The sequence below is a fragment of the Pteropus vampyrus genome, unplaced genomic scaffold, assembly GCF_000151845.1.
Source record: "Pteropus vampyrus isolate Shadow unplaced genomic scaffold, Pvam_2.0 Scaffold50, whole genome shotgun sequence".
In the NCBI taxonomy this organism is placed as follows: Eukaryota; Metazoa; Chordata; class Mammalia; order Chiroptera; family Pteropodidae; genus Pteropus; species Pteropus vampyrus.
In genome coordinates, this window is record NW_011888831.1 from 2,500,836 (window position 1) to 2,520,570 (window position 19,735).

At 37.2% G+C, this 19,735-nt stretch overlaps 2 protein-coding genes and 1 long non-coding RNA gene across 8 annotated transcripts in view; 2 read left to right on the top strand and 1 right to left on the bottom strand.

Moving 5' to 3' along the window:
* The window catches only part of UBE2G1 (ubiquitin conjugating enzyme E2 G1), a 58,513-nt gene extending 49,383 nt beyond the window's left edge, over window positions 1-9,130 (top strand). For both annotated transcript variants that reach the window (XM_023530458.1, XM_023530459.1), the window contains 2 exons: window positions 1,227-1,349; window positions 8,034-9,130. In XM_023530458.1, coding sequence (XP_023386226.1) covers window positions 1,227-1,313 — 87 coding nt within the window. In that variant the 3' untranslated portion in view covers window positions 1,314-1,349; window positions 8,034-9,130. The remainder of the gene's footprint in view (window positions 1-1,226; window positions 1,350-8,033) is intronic.
* A 1,795-nt stretch (window positions 9,131-10,925) lies between these two features.
* LOC111739392 lies at window positions 10,926-15,151 on the bottom strand. Its single transcript, XR_002780231.1, has 2 exons — window positions 14,360-15,151; window positions 10,926-13,501 (listed from the first exon to the last, which is right to left on the bottom strand). It is a non-coding gene; the product is annotated as an uncharacterized LOC111739392 (long non-coding RNA).
* A 26-nt stretch (window positions 15,152-15,177) lies between these two features.
* Window positions 15,178-19,735, top strand: part of ANKFY1 (ankyrin repeat and FYVE domain containing 1) — an 81,095-nt gene continuing 76,537 nt past the window's right edge. For 2 of the 5 annotated variants that reach the window (XM_011359790.2, XM_011359791.2), the window contains exon 1: window positions 15,315-15,409. In XM_011359790.2, coding sequence (XP_011358092.1) covers window positions 15,400-15,409 — 10 coding nt within the window. In that variant the 5' untranslated portion in view covers window positions 15,315-15,399. Of the gene's footprint in view, window positions 15,410-15,816; window positions 15,993-19,735 lie in introns of those variants that run through there. The other 3 variants (XM_023530454.1, XM_023530455.1, XM_023530453.1) reach the window with 3 other exon arrangements.

Sequence of the window (19,735 nt, forward strand, 5' to 3'; positions counted from 1 at the left end):
ATATTTGCCGATGATAGCATCATCCATCTGGTCATCCAAGTGTGTGACATAGTGGCTTCAACTTTGATGGTTATATTAGCTAGTTCCTGCTTTGGAACAATCACTGACCAATCTATCCTTTACTTAGAAGTCATCCTTATGTGATGTAAAAAATACATTCTCAGTCATCAGAGAATGTCAGCCATATTATATAGTCTCTAAACTTTTTGCCACCCCTCTGCCATTGACTTGAATTCTTTTTACTTCTTACCTATATTTTTGTAATAGATTTCTATCTCATCTCCCTGCTCTCAGTCTTAATTCTCTCTGCTAAGTGGTATTTTTAGGTAATTTTTTTAAAATTGAGATTGACTTGTCCCCTTTGCCTAGAATGGCCCTTTTTTCCCCTTTTACTTAAAAATGATAATGAGGCGATTACAGGTTTTATAACATTTTATTCATAAATACTTCAGCATACATCTCCAAATCTGTACATGTCAGTATTATAGTTTATCTCATAATTATTGTAATTACTGGCTTTCTGGTGTGCTTGCCTTGTTTGAGATCAAAATATTTTTTCAATGTCTTCCTCTGCAAGGGCAAGGATTGAAGATTTCTATAGTTTATGCTTTCTGTAAATGGAAGAAAATTTTTTTTAAAAAAAAGGCTGAGTATTTTTGTGAATTTTCCTACTATTATTTACATGCTAGGTAAAATGAGCCCTAGTCTCATGTGAAACTATGCACGTGCTGTTTTGAGTCCCGTGTTCATGTGCCTGGCAACAATAGTGATATTGTACTCCTACCTCCCAACACTAGAAATAGTGCTCAATATCATCTCAATAGGATATACTCCACCTGTCTGCTTTATATAAGAAGCACTTTCATGTCTACTTTGTTTTTTGGTTGGGTCCAACAGGGAGAGTAGATAATCCTTCAGATAGCCTGAGTATCTTATTTGTAAGTTGTTGCTTTCTTTTCAGTGCAATACAAAATTGTTAACATTCTGTATGGTCTTTTCTCTTTTTAAAGATAATTTTGCCTATAGAGGTAATTGGCATGGGGAATTTCTGTATCTGAGCAGAATCCCTTGCAAACGTATTTTTTGACTACTTTTCTACTTTATCAGCTTTTAACATTTTAAAAATATACATATTGCCAAAGCATTACATTCAAAATTAAAATTAGTATTTGAGATTATAAGAGGAGTTTGCATAAAATCACTTGATATTACTTTTGTACCTATAGAAAGAATGGAGGGAAGACAGAAATGGAGAATTCAAAAGGAAAGTTGCCCGCTGTGTAAGAAAAAGCCAAGAGACTGCTTTTGAGTGACATTTGTTGAATTGCTGTAACTTCACTTATTTCAGGGTAAGTTCATTTTTTAAATCATACTACTATTTTGCCGTTTTGCAAATGTCATATGCATGTTTGGAAATTGTGTGATTTAGGTATTTGAATTTCTTGTTTCATTGGCTTCATTTTTTAGTGGTAGTAACTTGCTTTTTCCTTTCGTAGACCCAGCTCTTTTTCACTAGATATTCTATATTAAACTGGTTAGTATGGTAGCAGTGTATTTCTTTTTACTCTAATGATAAAGTACTTATTTCAACAGTTTCTTCCATTTTACCTTTTGGGCTACCGTCTTGACTGCAGAACACTGAAATTTCTTTTATCTTCTCATACTGTATTATGAGTGGTAAAGGATGACTTAAATTTTTGTTTCCTAATTTTTTTAATAAAGAAAGATTATATTTTGTAAGATAGTGGCAAGAGCAATAGACATCTACCTTTCTTGTTTTAATTGGTCTTTCCTTGTTCATTACTGATAGGACCAGTAGGAAAATTTCCCTTGTATTGTATACAATCTGTCCACAAGTTTATCTTAATTCTAACAATGAGTCAAACATAGAAGGCACCTTCTGATTTAGAAGAGGACGTGGTGTTGATGAATTGACCAATTGTGTTTAAGTTATTTGGTTTCTTTTTAAAACATTAAATATATATATATATTTTTAAAAGGTGGCATCTAAAGAATCACAATACATGGTACAACCCTGTGCTTGCTACCTATTTTGAGAAAAAGAACTTCGCTGTATTACCTTTTACATCCCCAATATTCCCTTCCTCTACTCCATCCTTTTCTCCTATTCCCAATTCTTTGTTTACCATTGTTTTTCTTCATAATTTTATCATTTGTATTCATAACAATGTATTGCATGATTTTCAGCTATAAATGTATGGAATTAAAATGTATATATTTTTGTGCCTTTTATTCTATAACGTTATATTCTCGAAATTGGTCTGTTATGTATAGTTAGATTTCACCCATTTTCACTATTTTGTAGTATTTCATTAGATAAAATTACCTCTCTTGATTCTCATTGAAGTTTTTTTCCAATTTGGGGTAGGAGTTTTTTGCTTGTTTGTTTTTTGCTTTGTCTTTGCTATCATAGAGAATGTGGCTATTCTTGTTTCTTGCTGCACATGTACTACACGAGTTTCTCTAGGGTGTATACCTAGAGTTGGAATTGTTCAGTTAAGGGTATATGCTCTTTGACTAGACAGTGCCAAATTGTTTTCCAAAACGTTGCCTCTGTTGGCAAGGATAAGAATTCCATTTGTTCCATATCTTCTCCCAACATTTGATATTATAAAACTTATGCAAAATGTTTAATCTGGAAGGTGTAAAATGATACATCATGACTTAATGTGCATAGTCCTAACTACCAATACAGTTAGCACATTGTTTCATGTGTTTGACCACTGATGTTTTCTCTGTGAAATACCTGTCCTGGTTTGGATTATTTTTCTATTAGGCAATTGATCTGTATCTTTGTCAGTTCTTTATGGTATCTTTGGATAAACAGAGGTTCTTAATTTCAATGGAGTTGAATTTATTTGTCCTTTCCTCTGTGGATTTTGCTTTTTGTGTCTTAGTTTCTTCCCTGCCATCAAAACGCTACTATTGTAAATGTCTTCTAAAAGTTTTATAGTTTTGCCTTTAATATATGTGTTGAATCTACTAAAATTGATTGGCTTATGGTATGAGGTAGAAGTTCAACTCTACCCTCCTATCTCCCAGTGTGCATCTGTTGACTACATCATTTATTGACAAGTCCATCCTTTAACCACTGATGTACAGTGTTGATTATATTATAAAATTACATTTCCTTTTATGTGTTGATCTTTTTATGACCTTTCTATGTTTCATTTGTTGGCTGTCTACCCCTGAACCAGTTTTGTACTACCTTAATTTTTATTGTTTATGATTAAATGTATCAAATGCAAATCAAAAGTAAGGCTAAGATCTATGCACCCTTGATTCTGTTTTCATGTTTGATAACTGTAGTTCCTGAAAAGATTCATATCTTTTAGATCTCCTTATGATAACCTGAAATGCTGAAAAGTAACCTTACTTCTTTCTGTTACCACCAATTATAACAGTAACCTTGCAGTTGTCAAATTACTTGTTTTTCATCATCTTCTTTATATCCTGTTTATTTTTGCTAATAATTCTATCCTTATTTCATTATCATTAACATCTGATACCTCCCTCACATCTAGTCAGTGGTTCATTTCTTTTCCTTTCTTTTGACTCTCTTTTCCACCACATAGATTAAGTTCTCGTTATTAGACTTTGCCTCAGTCTGCTGGTGCTGGTATTGAACATTTTTCATGCCTGCCTGCACTTCATATTGGATATTTATCCTGGATACAATTGCCATGTTAATCTTCATAAAGCTCAGCTCATTGCATTGGTTCTTTTATGAGTTTGACAGTAATCTTAGGAACAACAGACACCTCCAGGGCTTGTTTCCTTACCCACGTCATTTTCCAGTCAGAAAAGGGCTTGGTGACAGCAAGTAATTGAAGAGGAACAAAATAACAAATATTGAAGCCTAAGTGTATGTGTGATTTTACCTTATAAACACAGTACTTTATAAATTAAAGAAAGAACTAAGAATTTTATTACATTTACCTTGATAGTATATTGCAAATTAATTAAATAAATACTAATGAAGTGTCACACATTTTTAAGAGATTATGTATTATCTCCTTTGCCTAGTGGGAGTTAATGTTTATATTAAAAAATTTTATTTTAATTTTAAATTTTTTAAAAAATTCGAAAAATTTTAAATTTGATTTTATATTACTTTCAAGTGTATGGCACAATTGTTAAACACTTATATAATTTGTGAAGTGATCCTCCAATAACCCTAGTACCCACCTGGCACTATATACAGCCATTATGATACTATTGACTGTATTCCTAATGCTGTACTTATCTTTTAAAGTGTACTTATCAGGATCAAAGTTGACTTATCAAGAAGATAGAGACAAAAAGGATACTAGGGACTGTCTGTTTCCATCGAAGGCTTAATTTTAATTTTGATTCTTAATCTCTGTAGCATTTGACACTATTGAACATCCCATCTAGAAATATCTTCTTTTATTCATATCATGGAGTTAGGTTTCTTTTTCTAAATCTGACTGCTGCTTTTAGAGTTTTACTCCTTTGTCTACCTCTTTATTGTTGCCTCCCCTCCTCAGTTCCCCTTCCTCATCTTCAATTGCAGGAATAAAACTGGCATTACGAAAATTTGTATGTAGAAACTTACATATAGAAGTTATCACTTTCCCACTCGGCCCCCACTCCAATTCTGCTCCCAGAAATAACCACTGACAATGGTTTAATCTTTCAGAAATCTGACTGTTCCCCACACATACAAGTGTGATAAATATGAATGTGTGTATAACATAAGTATATACACAGCATATACATTCTGTACTTTTTAACATCTTTTGATATTTTGCTAGCTAAGTAATATATATCCGATTTCTTTTTAACAGTTGCATGTTATTAAGGATTAAGATTTTTATCTTGAAATGAAGGCAACACCAAGAACAGGTGACCCTGAGCTCATTTTAATTCTCGTTAATGAATATTCGTTAATTGCCTGCCATTTGCAAAGGCACTATTCTCTTGGGAAAGAAGAGGGTATATAGAGTACCATAGATATATTATCCTGGCCAATAAAGAACTGTTTGTCTAGCTGGTTAGACTAGGCTTTTTTTTTTTTTTTTTTTTTTTTTTAAGGATAAGGTTAAACTACGTTAACAGCTCTAGTGGGAGTAGAAACAGAACATGACTTTAAGAAGTCAACACATGACTAAATACTGAATGCTTAGGACAGATTCTTTTGGTGTAGAGAGCAGTTCTTATTAGGACCAAGGACAGCATCTTTTACAAATTTCCACATGAAGGGCAGAAGGAAGAAAGGGAGACAAAAACATGTGTGCTGGTTGGCTACAAAGAGGAGAGCTAGGAGGGTGAGATATTGCAGTCCTCAAAAACAAAGTGCGTGTGGATGGTCACTAATAACATGACATGAGAAAAAGGATGCATAGTTCAGTTTCAGGGGAAAAGCCAGGGGATTGGTGATGGGGGGAGAGTTGTTTAGTAGTATACTGAGTGGCATTGTAGGATGAAATGGAACTTTTGGAAGCATCTGTGTGAATGTAATGAGGAAAACTTCCTTGATAATAAGCTGTTTAACTCATGGACCACCTTCACTTAAAAACAATTGAGATTATTCTTTTATTGTCTGTAACATCGAAAAGTGGTTTTTATTTGGCAGCACACTTGTTTGCTTTGCATTTTTAGGTCTTTTAAAAGTATTAAGTTGTGTAGCCACATACAAAATGAATGATTTGATTTTAGTTTTAGAAATAAATAGAAGACGACACTTAAATTCTTTAGAGGTGAATCGTCTCCAGATTTGTAAGTTAAAGTCGGGTATAATTAAGGTTTAAGGCAAAAAAAAAAAAAAAAAAAAGATACTTAAATACTTTAAGTATCTAAGATATTTAAATACTTTATTTCATAAAGAATACAATTGATATAATTTCAGTTAACATAAAAAGTGTGATTTTTAACAGCAGGAGGATATATTTTAAGTTAGAAATGGGATATGCTTACAAAAATGATTGTTTCAGGTCAGTGCCATTTATTGTGTTATGTAGGTAGTTTGTTTTCACATTTATCTTTCTAGAGAAAAGAACGACAAATTTGCTTTTTCTATACTGAGGTCTTTTCTCTGTTTAGAACACATTTTATTCAAAGGCGGGAAAATAGAATTTTCTATTTCTGCTGAAGGAAGCTAATGCTATTTAAAGCTGGGTCCTCACTATTAAGAGGCTGGATTGCCTGATTTTAGTTATCTAATGACTTTCATCAGCCAGTCCTCTCTGGAGTATTTTTCTTTAAAAATCTCACACAGAAACAGTTTTTAAATTATTCTTTTGTGGCCCTAAAATTTCTTGTTCATATCACAGGGGAATGTTTACTCAGTGCCCAAGCGCTTTGAGCCTTTAGAGATTAATTGGCCCGGGATTAATTTGAGTGTGATATAGTAGTCTTTGGAAAAACATTCAAGTAACATTACCTAAAAGTTACAGTACCGATGCCATAACGATGTCTCTTGAATTTCAGTACATGTCTTTAGATTTTCTAATAAAATTTGTGGACACTTTTGTGTACCTGTGTGTAAATGGTAGAAACTGATTCTGGTGAAGGTGATGTATTCATATGTGGTGCATTCAGTGCTTTGCTAGGGACCATTTACATTGGTTGGTACAACCCCTTTGAAGAAAAATTTAGCAGTAAGTTCAACCACTCAAGAGCTGTCTTAGGGAGGTAGTTTATAAATTAGGGAACTAGGCACATGTAGGGCCACAACAGGCCCACAGCTTTCTTTCTACCCACAGCAGAGCTTTGGCGTGGTTGAACTTGGGTGATTATAAGATTGGTAAATTTATTCGGGGCTTTAGAAAACCCACTGATCTTTTAACATGTCTGGTATGAGATAAATATTTGCCATAATTTTAAGTCCATTTGACTCTTTTGTTAGGAGTTTAAAATTATATCTCTTGAATTCTAAGGCATCTTTTGTTTGAGCTTTTTGTGCACAACATTGTGCTTGGCACACAATACAGGTTTCTCAGTTTTGGGGACTTATGATTCGATAGAGTAATGTGTGTTCTCCTTGCCCACTTCCTCTGATGCCCCTACATATTGAAAGCATACATTAATATAATAAAGGCTCTGAAAAGTCCAATACATTAATATAATAAAGGCTCTGAAAAGTCCTACATATTGAAAGCATACATTAATATAATAAAGGCTCTGAAAAGCATACATTAATATAATAAAGGCTCTGAAAAGTCCAATCATTTTTTTTTTTTAATTGAACTTGGTGTTTTCCTAACTTTTCAGCAGGAAGCTTTGTCACTTATTGTATGACCGTGTCTCACTTTTCTCTGTAAAATAGAGCAAAACTGCAAAACTTCATATAGTGATTAAGAGCATTATATGAGATAAATTTGTAAAGCACTTGGTACACTGCTTGGCATGTAGTAAGCACTCGACAGTATGGTAGTTGTTTTTATTTAGATGTGATTATTGACTTCTAGGCTAATTCAGGACATGAGACCAGCAGATACAAAACAATAAGACTAATTGACGTAGAGGGTCAGTTCTGGGAGGCTTCATGGAGAAAATGGGTTTGGACTGAACCTAGAGAGTTGGATAAAATTTAGCAAGTTGAGAAGCGTGGCAATCTTAAATTTTTTTCTCTGAATATCCTAAAATATTAGTAGATTTCCAAATCACTTGACTTTTAGTAGTTTTGCTACTTTTGACTCTAGATATAAGTTGAAAGACACTTGGAGTATTGAAAAAGCAAAATTAAGGCTGCACAACAGAACTTTCTACAATGATGGAAATATTCTAAGTCTGCACTGTCCAATATGATAATCATTAACTATATTGAGCACTTGAAATGTGGCTAGTCTGACTGCGGAACTAAATTTAAATTTTTATTTACTATTGTTTAAATTTAAAATGAAATGGCCATATATTAGACAGCACAAAAGTGAGCTTAAAATGAAATTAAGAACTTGTTTTAAACAAATACCATACAAATAAAAATTTCTAATCAATTCTTTTGTAATTTATAAAGTTATTATATAATGCTGTTTGTTTTGTTGTAGGTCTCCAATTGAGAAACTGGCACTGTTTTTCCTGCACTCTTCCCACCTATTGCTGGACTTCTGTTGTAACAAGTTGGCAAACACTGGCTGGAACTGGGCTGCAATAAAACATGCCAGTATCAATGCTGACAAGAGCCTAACAAGTGCCAACTTACAGATGATTACGCATTTTGAATCCTAATGAACTGTTTTAACCTTCAGGAAGAATTGTAAAGACCTGTACATAGCACAACATGATCCGGATAATATATATACTGTTCATGTACATCCACAAATACACCTTGTACCAAATAATGCTTTCTTGTAGTAGAATAAGAATCGTGTAAATTCTAAAAGATTTTAGCAGGTTTTCTTCCCCATTTCATTGTTTCTTATCAGTTTTAAAAGACTCCTTAAGGCATGTCAGATGAAAAGCAATTAGGATTAAAAGTTTCCATTTAATTTCCTTTAAACCATTGAGGCTTCATTAAACTCTTTTCACTTACTAAACTTTTGTATCTTCTTTGTTTTGACACACTTCCCTTTGCATTTATCTCTTCTATCTACCAGGAAGTTTTCAAATCATTTAGTTCAAATATTGAAATACTTAATAAGCAACTACTTGATTTTTAATGATGACTTCAGAGGAGTGGTCATCACTAGGTGCTTTGTCCTTTTTGTATTCTAGTTGCACCCATTTCTTGGATTTGGATGTAGCAATAACACTTTTGGCTGTTGAGAGCTCTTGAACTGTCATTATCCCCCAAAACTAAAGAGTTGGTTCTGAATTCAACTTACTGAAATTTACCCCAAACTATACAAAATTCTGATTTGGTTTTATTTTTGCCCTCTGGTTACCTAATGTTAAGGTTAGATGAATAAAGCATGCACAGCTACAGGCTTTCTACTTAACTTCTGGGTTTGCTATTAAAAATGCTGTTTACCCTCATACCCTTCTCCTTAGCCCTTCATATTTCTTTGCCTCTATTCTTCTATACTACAGATTTTTCTCACCTATTGTACAAAGAAATTGCGATGTATATTTTCATGTAATTTGATTTTGGAATTCTGTCACCTTATGTAGTGAGTTCTTCCAAAATACAATTTTTTTCCAATAATTGTCAAGTCGTTGGCTTTTATTGTATTGAATGAAGGTTATAATACTGAATGCCAGAGAAGTGCAGTTTAGAAAAATCTCAGGTTGATTCCTTATGCAAACAAACTTCTAATACTTGAAAATCACATGGCCATGGCACTCTGTATTGGGCTCTATCTGGATTCTTATGTAAATCTCAAAGTATTTCAGAAGTGTAAATGCTTTGCTATTTAACATATAGAGTCTGTTACTGACATAGTGCACTTAGATTTTATTGTTTGAGCATAAGTATATTTCATAAGTTTTCTGAAACAACTTTAGGAAATGGTAAAATGAGCATGTACGGTGTTAAAGGCAGGCCCAGATTCCTGTTTGGTGTGAGGTTGGGATTGGGAAGTAGTCACTGGCATATACAAGGGATAGATCTCAAGACAGTACCAGATGAGACATGGTGTTTAATTGTGAAAATTGGTGCATCTCTGCTCTTTGGGGGTTTGGAGAAATACGTTGGCAGAAGAGTGAAAAAATTTCTGCAAGTAACCTAGTCCTCTGTGAATTTTGCATGTCTTTTTTAAAGCAGAAGTAAAATAGTTGAGGATGTAGTCACAACAGAATGATTTTTTTTTTTAAATCCTAGGCTGCTCTCCACTCTGAAGCATTATAAAAACCCATAAATGTGTAATGACTGAATGTGAAAATTGTTTGATTTTGTTCATTGTAGCCCAGTTTTCTTCAAGAACTTTGTGACTCTTTAGTTTTTTTTAAAGACTCTGTAAAAAATGTTGCCCCAAAGTGCCAGTACTGCACACCTACCTGGGACTTTGAATGAATCCCTTTACTCTTAAATCAGAACTTGTTCACATGCTGGTTGCTTGTGGCAAAATGGACTCTGAAGTTTGCTCTTCTATTGCTATAATTCTGTTAGCAATCTGTTGAGTTAAAACCTGGCAATTTGACTCTTAAGAGAGTAGTAGCAAATGACCTAGTAACTCAGGGACAACTATTCTTGAACTGTAAGTGCCACTTTAATGCAGTTACTTTGGTATAAGCATGTGTCATTTAGGGCTAGATCTAGAGGATTAGAAGGGAGAGCCAGGAATGAATGCACCTCTTTCCACACTCCTTTCCACCCGGTGCCCTGACTGTACTACATGTGGAAACACTGGCCTCAAATACATGTTTTGACTTTGTCAAGAGTTGTCATCTGTGCCTTTCCCAGTGTTCATCTGACAGTGTGAATTTAAATGCCTCTACATTTGTTATTAAACCACACTTGGGTGACACTGATCCAGGTGGCTTTTTTCCCACTAGTGCCTCACCATTAGTGTGAGGTGAGTCCTCTCTGCTTTAGGAAAAGGATTTTTCTGCCTAACTTTGTGCCAACTATCGACATCTACATAGTCTTATAGATTATAGAGCTGTTGGCTGCTTCCTAAATTTATTCCAAGTTCTCGTAAAGGCTTATAGATTTCAGTCTGTGCTCATGGGATGGATATCAATGGCTTTTGGCCTCTTTTAGTGAGTTTAAAGTCCATATGAGGTTGGTTTCCGTGTCATTATTAGGTAATATCTTTGTGAGGTTATTTCATTAGTTCTGTGATCACTTGGGTGTTGTAGTATCTTTAATGGCCTTCATTCTCGGTTGTGAAATTTTATTTTATATGCTCACTTACCCTCTACAAATCTGCCCATTTTGGGTTGTGATGCCTGTGTATCTTTGCCCGTCTAGTCTCCAGTTGGTGGAATTACCTTTTTTTTTTTTTGTACTGCCACTTCTTAGCATCTTTGAAATTTGACATAATGTTGCTTCATTCCAGTTTTTTTTTTTTTTTTTTAGTTCTGTAATTTGTTGATTGTATTTAACTATGTGAGTTCTGTTGTGATGTTTACTGTATTGTAAAGCACCTCTATCATGTGATGGGTGCTCTATAAATCAATAAATGATGACTTAGAGGCTGTATCATGAGCTATTTTGGTTTTAGGATGCAGGTCTCAAAAGCAAGTTGTGGGATTCTTCCTATACAAACAGTACATGGTACCAAAGGGTCCACAGGAGAATCTTGATAAAGAATTTTTAAAATTTCATTTAAAGAAGAAATCAGAAGATAGGAAGTTAACTTGACTTCCAGCCTGATATAATGGTCTTAAAATTTCCAGAATGAGACCAAGCACATTTTTTAATCAGAGTTTTCTGTGATGCTGATTTAGAAGCTAAATAAAATGAGCATACATTAGAGCATTACTAGAAATTTTGTTTTTGGTCTAAACTGGCTCTACTATAAAGATCAGCTAAAAGGTGAAGAACTGACCAAATGTGAACCTGAAAGAGACCACAGCCTTTCCAATCAGTCTTCAGAGTCAACACTTTTATCCACTAAACAGATGGGCAAAATTAGCTCAAATGCCTGCCCAGGACCACTTAGTTAGTGGCAAAAGAGGCAAGAGTGAGTATTTTTTTCTTAACAGGATGTCAATATCCAGCTTTTCCTGCATCCTTACATATAGTTCATATGGATATACAAAGTTAGGTGTTGGAAGCTTTTGTCTTGATACAAGTTACCAGTGGCTATAAAGCCCTCTTCTTAAAAACTCAAATGAACATGGAGCACCTCTTCATCAGAGCTGAGTTACAAGAAGAAAATCTTCCTTTAGAACAGTTGGAAGATTGGGGGTCATTTTCAGAGTTTAATTTCCCTGATAAATATATTTGAAATAAATTATAGAAGGATGTAGATGATGTTCCTGAACTTTAAAAAAGTTTTATGCATAATCTACTCAAGGTAAATAGCAAAAAAGTTTTTATTTGCATGTTGCTTCAAATCAAATGAGGTTTTCGACTGTGCAAGGAACTAGACTGAGGAAGTACCAGTTAATTTTCTCTCTTCCCCTTATAAAGTTAGGGCCGTAACCACCTTATTCAAATTTTTCATTTTCTTGAGGACTGCAAACCTCAACAGGATTCTGTTTGCAGAACAAATTATTTCCAGGATAAGGTATTTTTGGTTGCTCGGTTTAGGTAGGATTAGGCTTTTTGGCTTAATTGAGTCAGCATGTCACACTGAGCTGTAGTGAAATGATTAAAGAATTTTGAATCCTTTTCCCGTAAGTGGAATAAACCGAAGGAAAAGGTGTTCATGAAAAGCAGCCAGACACATCTTAAGACATATGAGCTGCACAGAAAGCCATAGGAAAGATACTTGATTTTTTTCTCTTCCCAGCAGTATGCATTAGGAATAAGTATAATAGCAACTAGTCTGTTCATAGTGACACCTCACTTATTCCTAATGAACACCAGTTCCTATTTATTGAGCTTCAAGTTTGTGGCAGGCTTCTGCTAAGTTTCATAAAGAATCTAGCCAAATTCTTACAAAGATCCTCCAAAGTAAGTTTCTCATGAGGAAACAGGTTCAGATTAATTTGTCAAGATGATAAAGCAAGTAAGTTTCATGGCTGGAATTCAGTTCCACAACCTTATGTACTGGATGCTGTTACCCCTTCCCTCAGGAACATCTTTTCCAAGGTCACATAGTGGATGTTTTGAGACTGGTACTTGAACCCAATTCACTGGACTACCAGTTCCCTCCTACCTCTTACCACAATATGGCACTGTCTCCCCAGAGTCTGTTCCCCTGTGCTCTTAATAGCAGTCAGCACTTATCCTTCTACATGTCATGCTCCCTATCCGAGACAACTCCATACTAAATTCCTCTTAATGTAACAGCAAAATCTGAATTAGGTCTAAAATGAACCATGTTCTAGTGCTCAGATTTTTCAAGATGTCTATATTTCAGGTCATAGCTAATGTAGCTCCATCCAAGCCCGCTGGATGTTGTAGTTAACTTGAGTACTACAATGCTTTATTTTATAGGCTTTATTAAGAAGTCCTCTGTAGCTCAAGGAATTCAAGTCAGTAAGAATCCACTCAGAAAACGGGCCTAGAGATAGGGTTGTATTAAACGCAGTTCTAAAAGGAGTGTTTTTCACCCCTGATAGAAGGTAGGTTTTGATGAGGAGGGTAGTCAAGCCCTTGAGCTGATTAAATCCCTTAAGGTGAGTTCTCATTTGACTGTGGGTGTCTAGTCTGAGCAAACTTTAAGGGTACAAATTTGTTCCTGTTTGCTGCCCTAAGGGAGAGGTCCCTCATTTTCATCAAATTCTCAAAGGGGTCATGACCCTCCAAATCATTAAGAACCATGGATTCTAGTCCAACTCCCTCTTTCATGAAATTGATGGAGAATCTCAAAGTTTGCAGGTACTTACCCAAGATTAACACAGCAAATCATCTGTAGAGCCAAACTTGAACCCAGTTCTCTGGACTCTCAGTATAGTTTACAATGGCAACAACTCATCAGACATTCTGAGCAGTTGCTCTATGCCATACACTAGGCTGGTGCTGGTGAGGCAAAGATAAGTCATATGATGTAAAACCAGGCATCAGCTATTACAGTATTTCTCAATCACTTTTATGTCATGACCCAGAAAATACTTGTAGGATATTCTTAAGATAGATGAGGCTGCCTGTAGCCAGAGGAGACTGGCTAATCTGGTCACCCTGATGGCCCCCAAGGGCTCACCATTTGGCACAGCTATAATCCATTCTTGACAGGCAGCTTTGAGCTATGGCACCTCTACTGAGCTGGAAAGTACAGTACTCTTCTCTTCTTATTCTAAGTGCTGCTCACTTAGTGCAGCTCCTCTAACACCTCCCTGCCCATACCTCCTTTACACTTTAAGTTTCCCACCACAACTGGAGCATATTTCCCTGAGCATACCATTGTTCTTACACATTCCAATATCCCCGCCCCTTCCATATCCCAGGTGTCCCTCAGTCAGAATTACTCTTCCTCAAAATTTTAACCCCATGACTCTATGTTTCCCTGCTCTAAACTCAAAATTCCTCACTACCCACTAATGCTTAATCTTGGCAGCACCTAAAACTCTAACTTCAAATCCTCACACCTCTTCTGTTCTGACACCCTCATCCTGTTCTCAGATCCTTCAACCTATCATCCCTTATTGTTGGCTTTTCTCCAAGGTTACCACTTTCCCTGGAGTCCTTAAGTATTGATTCTTCTAGGCATGGATACATGCAACATTCTTTAGATTCTCCTTTGAATAAAAATTATTGAAAGGGCTCATGCTATTTAGCCGTATTACTCTTTTAGTCCTTTTTTTTTTTTTTTTTTGCTATTAGTCATCCTCACACTCACTAAAGATTTTAGCACCTGGTTAATGGTCTTCTTTCCCTTACCTTTAATTCCAATCTCTAATTTTCCAAGCTTCTCACTTCCAGTTCATTTATTGTATTCCATGGCCCTGTCCTGGACTTTATCATCTCCTAGCGCTATTTAACTTACTTCAGTTTGCCACCCTGACCACAGGGCTCTAACCACTGCACTGCTCTTCAGTATTACAGAGACCTGCAGTTTAATGACTCCTACATCAGCCTTTACCCAGTCTGCACCTGCGCTGTATTTTTACAGCACTCAATTTCTTTTTGGGAATAAATTCCAAACCCTTGGAAAATGCTATAATCCACGTTCTCTGCTTCTGCAGCCAGATGGCTGAATTCTGCTAGACAAAAATACATATAAGAGACACTTGAAGCCAGACCTTCCAACTTGAGTCCTCTCCCAAATTTTCTTCACTCTCTTCTGGTCCGTTGCCTATGAACTTCGACCATAAAATTGATGTCATCAAGCAATCTCCCTGATATCTCTTTACCCCTTTTACATCTATCTGCATGCGTGATCTTACTCCCTAAACTGTTTTAGAATAACAGTGACCTGCTTCTAATCTAAAATTAATTTCTGCTCCTGAATTCCTTCTGCATTTGCTTGAAGGCATCCTGCTTCCCCAGAGACCTTGAACCGTCTTTGGCCTTTCCCGCTCCTTTGGCTCTTTTCTCTTAGCCTCTCACATCATTACAAAGAAACCTAAATACCAACGAAACCCTCCTCTAAACCCTCGCACGTCCAAGTTTTTGCAAAGAGTAGTCTATGCTCGTGTGTCCTTTTCACTGCCCTCCCTAGGGCGTGGAATATGACAGAATCAGGTGAGTGCCTGATCAATCAGGAACCTGGAGCCTCAAAGGTACTATGTGGAGGCAGGCTCTTGGTTCTTCCAGTGTCCAGCTACTCGCTCCACTTTTCCTTTACCATTCTCTCCCAGTTTCGACTCCTCCCTTTGCCTGGCCTTCCAGAACTCTCGCGACACTTGGAAACTCCGTTTCGCGCCTCCTCAGTTGAGCAGCGCACTTCTCGCGAGGGTGCAGACAGGGCCGGGCCCGACATGGCGGAAGGTAGGGATTTTGTGGAGCCGCGCGGGAAGGAGCGGCGCTGTGGAAGCGCTGCTGGCAGGTTCAGGCAGCCCCAAGAGGGAACGGCCAGGCACGGTCGCATGGGGCACAGCGGGTCTTGCGAGCCTTCCTCTCCAGGGCGTCTTGGGCCCGGGTCTTGAGCGCTATTTCTATGGCAACGCCCCTCCTGCCGTCCCCCACCCTAGGGGACTACGGCGCGCTGCGGAGCTGGTTTGGGAGGTCCCGGGCCGAGACCGAGTGCAGTTGCAGGGATCCCGAGGGCGACCGGGGAGGCTCCTTTGATTACCAGGGTGCTGGGACGTCGGGGGAAGTAACCCTTCTCCTTAGGAAATCGAAACTGCTGTCCTGGCACGTCCCGCGTCCGGAAGGGGTACATCCTTCGCCTGCAGAAGAGCTTGCGTCTCTTCACGGGATGAAGGGTGGGGGAGAGTCAGGGCTCTAACTGGCCAACGAGCCAAACGAGCTCGCATTGTAGTCTCGACTTCTCAGCAGCCTCCGAGATCCGGGGCCGGCTGAGATTCTTTTCCCTGGTTTACAGATGTGGACAGGAGGAGGGGTTTGCTTGGTAAGGGTGTTGGCCTAGGTCACACTGCTCGTGAGTGATGTGCTCACCCAGACCTCTTCTCTTTTGCCTCTCAGTCTAGTCCTTAGCCTCTTTTCTGGTGCTGTCTTTATGACACTGCAGATAAAGGCAGTTTGGCCTCTCAAGTCCTGCCTTCCTTAACGTAGCAATATTAGAATCCCCCATTGTCAACGCTTTATTGTACAGGTGGGGGCAAAGAAGACCCAGAGATGAGGAGTTACCTTCCAGGGACCCTAGAGTGACCCTGTGAGACCTTGGCAGGCGTACTTCTCCTATTTATTCATCCCATTATTGAAAAAAAAAAATACTCCTTATTTGACAATGTTTGAATGACTGCAAGGCACTGGTCACGACCTGTCATATTGATTTTTTGTTCATTTGTTTTTGTCATTGATTTTGAGCTAAATTTTATCCGAACCCATCTTGGATCTTACATTTGGACGGCACATGACAGGTGGCAGGCTTTTGTCATTTGGATTAGACTTCAGAACAACATTCTGAAGGAGGCCTGGCATGTGTATTATTTGCACATAGGGGAATTGAGGCCAGAGTTACAGAGGTAGCTGGGACTGGCACCCAGTTTTTGTCTTCGCTCTTTCTACCACGGTTAGATTCCTCCAGGAGGGGGAAACATCAGGTGGATATTGTATGAAAGAAGAGGAGGAATAAAAGAAACAAATAAAGCCAAAGCATCCTGTGAACCTAGTTTTTGGATAAATCATTGACTGTTGTGTGACATTTAACACAGCAGGCAGCCTGCAAAATGGAGTTTTTTTGCTCAGGGCAGTGAGGTGGGGTAGAAAGATTCAGGCACATCTTATGTGAGGTAATGGGTAGTCTAGCACTTTTACACTAGGAAGAGAAATTGAGTGTTTTGGGAATCCATTACCCAGGTTGAAATTGTGGAGGGCAAGTGGTTTTTCATTCAGTAGTTTTATAGGACACCTGCTGTGCTTTGTAGTCAGATTCCAGCTATGAGGAACACAGGTGGGTTGAGCATACTGACTGATACCCTGCAAGTGCCTTGAGATATGTGTTAGAGTAGCCTTGAGAAACATTTAGCCAGTGGAGTATGGACTTTAAACAAAACGTACTTTCACGATTAAATTGGAAAGAGGATAGATATGTAAGCACAGTCAATAGGTTCTGACTTCACAATTTTCTTTTACCTTTTTTGTGTCCCAATTCCCTGACCTATATTCTCATTTAAACTCTTTGGGAACAATGTTGCAAACTTTAGGAAGAATTGAGTGAGGCATTCTAGTCCAGTTAGCTCATTAAACTGAAGGTGCTTATTGTGCAAAGGAAGGCAAGATTGCTAGAATATGGATTGTGGGGGTCTTGTTTAATCAGAATTTAAGAGGCAGCTACACTTGTTTTGGAGTACTCATTTAAATATAAACAAATAGCAGAAATCTATGTCATATAACAAATTATCTGTAAGTACACTATGGGAACTTACCTGATAAATGGTTTTTGTTTGGTGGCGTAAGTGTGTGAGCATACAAACTTCTTAATGTGTGTCTTGCTTATGAACCAACCTTTCCTTTTATCCGTGCATGGGTATTGATTTGACCATATATATTTAGCTACAGCCTGTCCTAAAATTAGTTTTCATTTCCATCCTACATCTCTGCAGCTGTCCTACTAATCTAGGCTTCCTTCATCACTCAGAAAAGTTCCTCCTACATGTTCTTACTGCTTTTTTTCTCCTTAATTTTGCTTAGCCACAGACTATTTTTTTATCGTTTTCAGTGTTCCCTTTACAACATAAATCAGATCATGTCTCTCCCACTCTTCTCAATATACCTAACCTTTCAGCTCCCCTTCCCACTTCCGTGGCTCTCCATGATCTTAAAATATATTCCAAAGCCTTACAATGACCTTTAAGTCCCAATAGCGTGTGGCACCTGGTTAACGCTGTGATCTTATTTCCTACTTCTCATTCATGGTGCTTTTGCCACAACAACTTCCTTGCTGTTCTTCATACATTCCCAACATACTTCTACCTCTTTGTCCTTGCAGTTCCCTGGCCTGGAACAGTCTTTCTCAGTTTCTCTGCACAGCTGACTTTTATTCAGGCATCTGTTCATTTCTCACCTCTTTAGAAATCTTTCCTTTTTTAAAAATTTCCTTACTGGAATATAAACACTGTGAGGGCAGAGACTTTTTCTGTTTTGTTTACTCCCAATTGAGAATCATGCCATGGTTGAAGGAACAGATGAATTTATTGGGCATCATTTATTAGACATCAAGAAAAGTAGCCTGAATACGTCCTTAGTCTCTTGTCAAGTAAGATGGCTGGTCTAGCTTTTAACATACTCTGAATAACATCAGTCTGCTGGGAGCTGCCTAACTTACTTTTCATCCAGCCCATTTTAGTCTTAGCAGTTAAAGTATAATGCTTAAGAGCTCAGTCTCTGCAGTTGAACGTGGATTTGAATCCTAGTTTTACTAAGCTGTGATCATAGGCAAGTCAGTTAATTGCACCCAGTCTCAGTTTCTTTAGCTTTAAAAAAGAAGGATAATTTCTATCTCAAATATCCAGGAGGGTCAAGAGAAATAGTACACAAAGAACACTTTTAGCACTGCCTGATATTTTAACTCTGGCGTGCAGTCTTTCTCCTAGTTTCCTTTTAAACTACTCTCCCCTTCCCTTCCTCAGTAAATTAAAGTAAAAAGTGGAAGAAATGTAAATGGGTTATTAAACAATATAGATCATGGACCTTTATTAACTACTGGAATTTGGTTAGGAAAATACTTTTGACAATTCAGTTAACATGGTGACAACATTCCGTATTCTGGACAATCACTGGCCAACATAGTAGCCACTAGCTACATAAGGCTACTTAAATTTAATTAAAATTAAATAAAACTAAAAATTCAGTTTCTTAGTCACACTAGCCCAATTCCAAGTGCTCAATAGCTGTGTAGTTAGTGACTCCCATACTAGCAGATAGCACAGATTAATAGAACACTTGTATCATTCCAGAAAGTGTTCTTGGACAACACTGTTCCAAAACATCCTTAATCAGTAAAGGCTAGCAGAAATAGGGAAAGAAGAAACTTTGTTCTCTTTCCAGGTTTAAATTTTATCTATTTATTATTTTATTCATTCAACAAATGTCCCAGGCCACTATACTTTTCTATACTACTACTTTCTTTTCTCTGTTCTATACTTCTCCCTTTCTTTTATTCTGTCACTAGAGGTAGCTGTTAGCTTTCTACTTGAGGATGTTTTTCAAAAGAAAATTTATCCATTCACTGCCATGACTGTTGTTGTGCCAGATAAGAGCTATAGAATCATGCTGAGATGCAGGGTTCAGTCATTGGCAAGGTGAGTTGTTGTAGTGGACATATTATCATATTTACAGTTATGCCTAACAAAATGAGAAATTGCTTTGTTTTCAGTATCTCTTGTTGAATCTGGGTAGTCCAAGGAACTAGGTATTTATTGAACTCCACCTAGTAAGGTACTGTAGGGTGGAGGATGGGATGAGCATGAAGTGGGGTTTGAGGGAGAAGCAGGTGGTTAAAAAGGAATAGCTAGACCTAGAGCCTGTTTAGAGGGAACTAACAGTTTAGGAAGGGAGATGAAAAGCATGTGCATAAGAAACCATATTGTAAGGTAGAAGGTGAAAAATGTTTAGAAATTACTTTGAAAATTCAGAATGGGAAGAGATATTTTAAGTTTTGCTGTTTTCCTAGATTTCAGTCTTAACATA